Source organism: Mus caroli, unplaced genomic scaffold (assembly GCF_978045245.1).
Source record: "Mus caroli unplaced genomic scaffold, Mus_caroli_1 scaffold_9, whole genome shotgun sequence".
Taxonomy (NCBI): Eukaryota; Metazoa; Chordata; class Mammalia; order Rodentia; family Muridae; genus Mus; species Mus caroli.
This window is the reverse complement of record NW_028227264.1, coordinates 4,805,192-4,811,695: the sequence shown is the minus strand read 5'-3', so window position 1 is coordinate 4,811,695 and position 6,504 is coordinate 4,805,192. Positions and strand designations below refer to the sequence as shown.

The 6,504-nt window shown below is 39.7% G+C and overlaps 1 protein-coding gene across 2 annotated transcripts in view; it reads right to left on the bottom strand.

Moving 5' to 3' along the window:
- Nucleotides 1-2,106: 2,106 nt before the first annotated feature.
- The window catches only part of Lats1 (large tumor suppressor kinase 1), a 35,763-nt gene continuing 31,365 nt past the window's right edge, over nucleotides 2,107-6,504 (bottom strand). Inside the window, exon 8 of one of the 2 annotated variants that reach the window (XM_085842625.1) lies at nucleotides 2,107-6,057. In XM_085842625.1, coding sequence (XP_085698751.1) covers nucleotides 5,548-6,057 — 510 coding nt within the window. In that variant the 3' untranslated portion in view covers nucleotides 2,107-5,547. The remainder of the gene's footprint in view (nucleotides 6,058-6,504) is intronic. The other variant, XM_021175019.3, reaches the window with a different exon arrangement.

The window sequence follows — 6,504 nt, the reverse complement described above, 5'->3', positions numbered from 1 at the left end:
CCAGGAAGATGTGTCAGGTATCTGTGTGAATGATGAAACACTGGCTACAGGGGGCCGTAGCCATCTATGCCTCACACACATCTGGTAACTTCTCTCACCCTTTCAGATATGAGCAGAGAGGGCAAGGGGAGACTGACACCATAGGAAAGCATTTTAACAATGACAACCATGGGCCCTCATAGTGAAACAAATCAAGATTATTGCATTTGAGCCAATCAGATTAATCTGGCCTCATGGAGGTCAAATTTGAATTATGAAGGGGTAAAAACTAGGGGACAAAAGAAACAACTGTAATGGCAACACTTGAAATGTCTCTGTTCAACTGATTTGGGAACACCTCTAAGAATCTGATTAGCATTTCCTGTGATAAAGGATTGCATGAAAAGAAAAACATGACTTTCACATTTAAAAATTATATTCAGGGCCAGCCTGTTCTACAGAGTGAGTTCCAGAACAGCCAGGCAGGGCCACACGCACACGCGCACACACACACACTGTAAAATGTTTTAGGAGCTAGATGAGATGGCAAACACCTCTAATCTAGCACTCAGTAGTCACAACCCAGAGGATGGGAAGTTCAAGGTCAGTTTCAGCTCGGCAAGTTCTAACTAGCCTGAGTCCATGCAAGCTTGTCTCCAAATCCAAACCGAGAGGAAGAGGTTTGGTTTTTTTGAGACAGGGTTTCTCTGTGTAGCCCTGGCTGTCCTGGAACTCACTCTGTAGACCAGGCTGGCCTCGAACTCAGAAATCCGCCTGCCTCTGCCTCCTGAGTGCTGGGATTAAAGGTGTGCGCCACCACTGCCCAGCAAGAAGAGTTTAAAAATGGAATTACAAGGCTGGAAACTGAGTCAGAGGTTAAAAGCACTTGCTGCTCTTTGAGGGGATTGGAGTTCTCAGAACCCACAGCAAGCACCTCAAAAACCACTTATAATTGCAGCTCCAGGGGACCCCACACCCTTTCCCGGCCCCTCAGGGCCCTGCACATGCACATACATACATTCTTAAATATATAAAATGAAACCCTTTCATTTTCAATACTGATTTTACCTCTGCTAGAGAAAATAAAAATGTCCAGTACATTCTGGTATAATCAAACTTGTCTTAATTACATAACTGTAGTATTACCAGTTATATACTTCAAGTGCAAAGCATCAAAGTTTTAATCATAAATTTTCTAAGATAAAAAAAAAAAAAGAAAGATAGATACGTAGGCGGGTCCAAGGATGACAGCAGAGGACATGCTAACAGAGGCCCAGACCTAGACAGAGAGCTCTAGGCAACTCAGCAATGTTGCAAGTGGGGGGTTGGGGGGTGGGGTGGGGAAGTCTTCCCCTGGGAAAGTTCATTAAATGGTTATCCAAAATACGGTCAGTCCTGAAACCATATCCATATAAGTAACATCATATGGACTGAGTACGTTGTGTTTATGTATTTAGGAATAAACACAGACACAAAGAAAGAGGCTTTGAATTTGAGGAAGTGCAAAGGGAGGGGGGGCAGTGGAGAGCTAGAGGGAGGAAGGGGAGAGAGAAATGCTATCATTCTATTTTGATTTTAAAAATTAAGAAATTATATAAAAGTGAAAAAAATTTCAAAAAAGTATTATAAATTGGGATGATAAAATGGCTCAGCAGGTAAAGGCACTTGCCTTGAAGCCTGATAACAGGATTCAACCCTGGAGAACCATGTGGTTAAAGGAGGGAACTGAACACCACAAGTCCTCTGATCTCTTCATGCATGCTGTAACACATGCATACACACATACACACACACACACACACACGAGCGCGCGCGTGTGTGTGTATATATATATGTATATGTATATATATATATATACATATACATGTATATGTATATATATATATAGAGAGAGAGAGAGACAGAGACAGAGACAGAGAGGGAGGGAGAGAGAGAGACAGAGAAAGAGGGGGTGGGGAGACGGGCTGCTAAGACTGCTAAGATGGCTCAGTGGGTAAAAGCTCTTACCCCCAAACTTGAAGATATAAATTTGATCCCAGCACCGCAGGGTCAAAGGAGAGAAATGACCCCTGAAACTTGTCCTCTGTCCTTCACGTGTGCATGCCTGCCTCCCAATGAAACATAATAAAAATAACATAATTCAGCTTTCCAGTCATAATTGAAAAAATTTGAAGTTTGCCTTTTTATTATCCCAGCAAATATTACACTAGAGGGAATGATTGGGAAAATACAAATAGATTCATTAAAAACAGACTGATTATTTGTTCTAGTACATTCAGAAATATCCCAAAACAGTTGTTATATTGCAAAGCTGTATTTTTTCCTAGCAAAGCCTGTTTTATAAAATGGTAGTGTTGCCATTGATTCCATTGTAATACAAAACCCTTATATACATAAGACAGTATAAAAGTAAACTGGGTAGTGCCCTCCACAAAGGAATATACTAAGGCACTTTACAAATAGACCAATATGTTGACCCAAATTACAGTTTTAGATTCAAAAACAGACTGTTTTACTTTAAATATCAAAGGAATTTTTTTTTAATTAAAAGAAAATTTCTAAAGTACCTTGGGTAACAGCAGCAGCATCTCTAAAAACTCCTCCCACTGGGTTTCTAATTTCTAAGATATTATTAAATCAGAATAAAGCATTTCCACTCACAGTTTTGCATGTCTCAACAGCAGAAGGTAAATAACTTTTTATAAAAGTCAATCTCAAAGTGACTTCTGAGTCATACATTCTATAGTTTCTATTACAGATAGGAAGGTAGGACAGATGCAGCAACAGGGCCTGCCTCAGGACATCACTGCACAATATATACCAGTATGTACAAGCACATGATTATAGAGCACATTTTATAAATACCACTGATACACACTGAAGGGGCGCGCACAGGAGACGGCGGGTTCTAGGGGCGAGCTGGAGAGCAGCGTCTTTGCCCTGTTTTAATTAAGTGTCTATGTTTTCTATGCTGTGCTCATTGTTTGCTCAGAAAGCAGCAACTCCTATGCTGGGAGAACTGGATGTAGTCAGGGGTAAAATAACCAACATGAGCATCCAAAATGTTAAAATTGTGAACAAAATACTAAAATTGCAGCTACAGATACCGCAGCCTTGAATACTGCCTCAGACAAACGCTAGAAGCTTATATATACTGTCCGAGGGAAGCAAAGAGGACATAGAATTAGTATGAGGCAACATGGTCGTGGGGAGGGGCAGCACCTCAGCAGTCCTGCGTTGTGAACATGATCCAGGTGTAAAACCACTAAATGAAAACGTCAGTCTGAGTGAAGAGCCCGAATGTCAGAGGGCTGTCTTACAAACGTGGGAAGCAGGTCACGCCTCCCTCAAGGCATGCCTTGCATAGGGTTGTCTAGACTCTTCAGATGCTCCATGCTCTGAAGACTGTTTGGTGATACAGCACATTCTCTTACAGCTCTCATTAGGAATCCTCAGAAACAAGACATTTCAGTGCCGTCAGAACAGTGTTTAAGACGTGTCTGTGTTGTGCTGGCTTTCATGGGGTCATTCCAATAGCAGATCATTACTTTACAAATGTGCTCATCTGAGCGCTGTGCAATAAATTAAAAGGATATCAAAGTTCTTACTTTGATAAAGCAATTGACTCACAGGCTGTAGGTCTTTAACCTGCTGTCTGGGAAGTTTTATCCCACCCAGGCTTGAGAGTGCATGCAACACTTTCTAATGTATGTGTTGATACACACTTTTTTTCAGTAGGGCCTGAGTTCACATAGTCTTTAATCTCAAAATAATCTATGGTCTGAAGGCTCACTTGTACACGTGACAGGTTCCAAGCTCAACATGAAAGTGTAAGCTAATAATGTTTTTCTCTCTCCCCAATTCAAACAAATAGCTTTGCTTTTACTTTTACTATACATACGGTTTTAAACAAATTATCTATTATAAGAAAGCTAGATAGGTGAACATCATCCCTATCTACAAACATTACGTCTGACAAAGCAATCCATGTCAATAAACCTTGAAAAACCAAAATAATATACATACAAACTTTACTAAGGTCAGAGTACAGCCCCATTCTTCCTCCTAAAAGATGTTCCTAAGATGTTTGTTAGGGATCCACAATTCTTCCTTAGAACCTAAACATTATATAAATAGGACATTAATCTTAAATAACTTAGGAAGTTTTCACTTTCTAAACTACTATGTATCTAATTAGGGATGGTCATCCCAATGAAGAGTTAATTAATAATTATTTTTAACCAATTAATCTAATCTTAGGTATAATAGTGCCAAATAGTTACATTTCCTTTGCCAACAGTTTGCATTGTAGCACTGTTCTGAAAAAGGAAATCTATAGCATCAATGACACAATCAAGATTGGTCACTGTACAACAAAGGTACCTTTATGTGGCAGGGGCTAGGGATTGAACCCAAGGCTTTGTGTATGTCAGGCAAGTGCTCTACCACTGAGCCATATCCCTAGCCCCTAGAAAATATACTTTCTTAGTGAGTACATACACGTAAATTTTTAAAAAAATTTACAAACTGAAAATAATTTCTTTACTTAGGAGATGGAAATTTTTCTTCTAATTTTAAGATACAAATATTACAGATCTTAGTTTCAGTTTGAAAATTCAATTTATGGCAACTTTGTTCCCTTTTAAAACTGGAAACAGCTGGGTGTGGTGGCACACACTTTTAATTCCAGCACTCGGGGGAGGCAGAGTCTGGTGAACCTGTGAGTCTGAGGCCAGCCTGGTCACAGAGAGAGTTCCAGGACAGCCAGGGCTACACAGAGAAACCCTGTCTCAACCCCCCGCTCCCCCCAAAAAACAAACCAAAACAAAAAAAAATCAAAACAAAACAATACCCCCCTGAAAATAACCCAAAACCAAACCAAAACAAAAATCCCAATAAAACAAAAACTGGAAGCAGCATTAATAGCAATCTGGAAACAAAACTAGCAGTGCTCTGGCTTCTTTAAAGCCGGTATTTGAAAGAAAAATGCTAGGTTAAAGACTTGTGGGGAGGGAAGGGGTAAGCTGCATTATTTCTAGTGAACATATTGTTTTTGCTCTGTATTTGTGATTCCAGGATATGACTTCAAGATTAAAATTACTCTAGGAACACCTTACCTTCTAAAACAGCGGCTTGATTTCTTTAGGGTATTGGGAACTAAACTCAAAGTTACAAGGGAAATATGGATAGATTTCATATTTGGTTAAAGCAAGATAAAACTGTCTTTCAAAAATCTTCAAAAATTCTTGAATTTTAAAATTATTTATCATATATACAAAAGATACCGGGCTTCTCTTTTTAAACAGAGCACTATTTTTTAAGTACTTTAAGTACCAAGAATTGACTATAATACTCAGTTCATAATTTACTTTCCTTATAACAATTTTTTCTAAATTACTGAATTAAAAGGGTGGAATAAATTAACATTTAAAACAATTTCCCATAACTTAGGAAAATAAAACATTGTACACAGAGCACACAAACTCTGTCACATTCGCACACTCTTCTCAAAACTTCAACCCCTGCACTGCAGGCCTCTTGCAAGCTCTGGCAGTGATCTCCTAGTTATTAAACATACACTAGATCTCGGTTGTTTCCATCCGAGCTGCTGTGTTGATCGTCTTCATCAGACTGTTGCTCTGAGCCCTGTGAATGAATGTATTCATACTCAATAGGCTTTGGATAATTATATGGGTAGCCATTGTCATCAAAAAACCTCCGAAAGGTGAACTCATAGAAAGCGTGCTCGGGGTGCTTCCCGTTTTTATACCATCCGTTCAGAGTGTCACTGATATTTTCCTCCTCACTACCATCGCTCCACAACTTATCAGGATCAACAGGGTCGAAATTGGATGTATCTGTTGGATGTGTGATTTTAGGGATGTATGAAGCAGACTGCTGTCTCAGATCACTAGAGAAATCGATGGTCTTAAAAAATGGATGAGCCTTTATCTCATCAGCACCGTTCTTGCCGAGGCGGTCTTCTGGTCCTCGGCAAAGTTTGATAATGAGGTCAGAGGCTTCAGGACTCAGTTTAGCTTGAGGAGGGATGTGAAGAGAAGTTTGCCAGTTGATAACCTTTAGAGAAGAGTTTTAAAAATTAGGAAGAGATAAAACACAACAATTTCCCAAGTTTTGTACCAATTGTCTTCCTGGACTACTTGGTTTTCTAAATAATCTGCCAGGTACTTTACCTTCAATAATAATCACTGCTGAAAACATACACTCTTCTATCCTCTCCTCGTGAGAAGATCCACAGTAAGGTTGTTGGTTTTGTTTTGATATTTGTTGTTTTGTGTTTTGAGACAGGGTTTCTCTGTGTAGCCCTGGCTGTCTGGGATTAGCTCTGTAGACCTGGCTGTCCGCTAACTCAGAGATTCGCTTGCCTCTGCCTCCTGAGTGCCTATGCCACTGCTGCCCAGCCATCTGTTTGATGTTTTAAAAAACATTTATTTATTTTATGTCTATGAGTGCACTGTACCTGGAGAGATGGTTGTGAGTCATCATGTGGTTGCTGGGACTTGA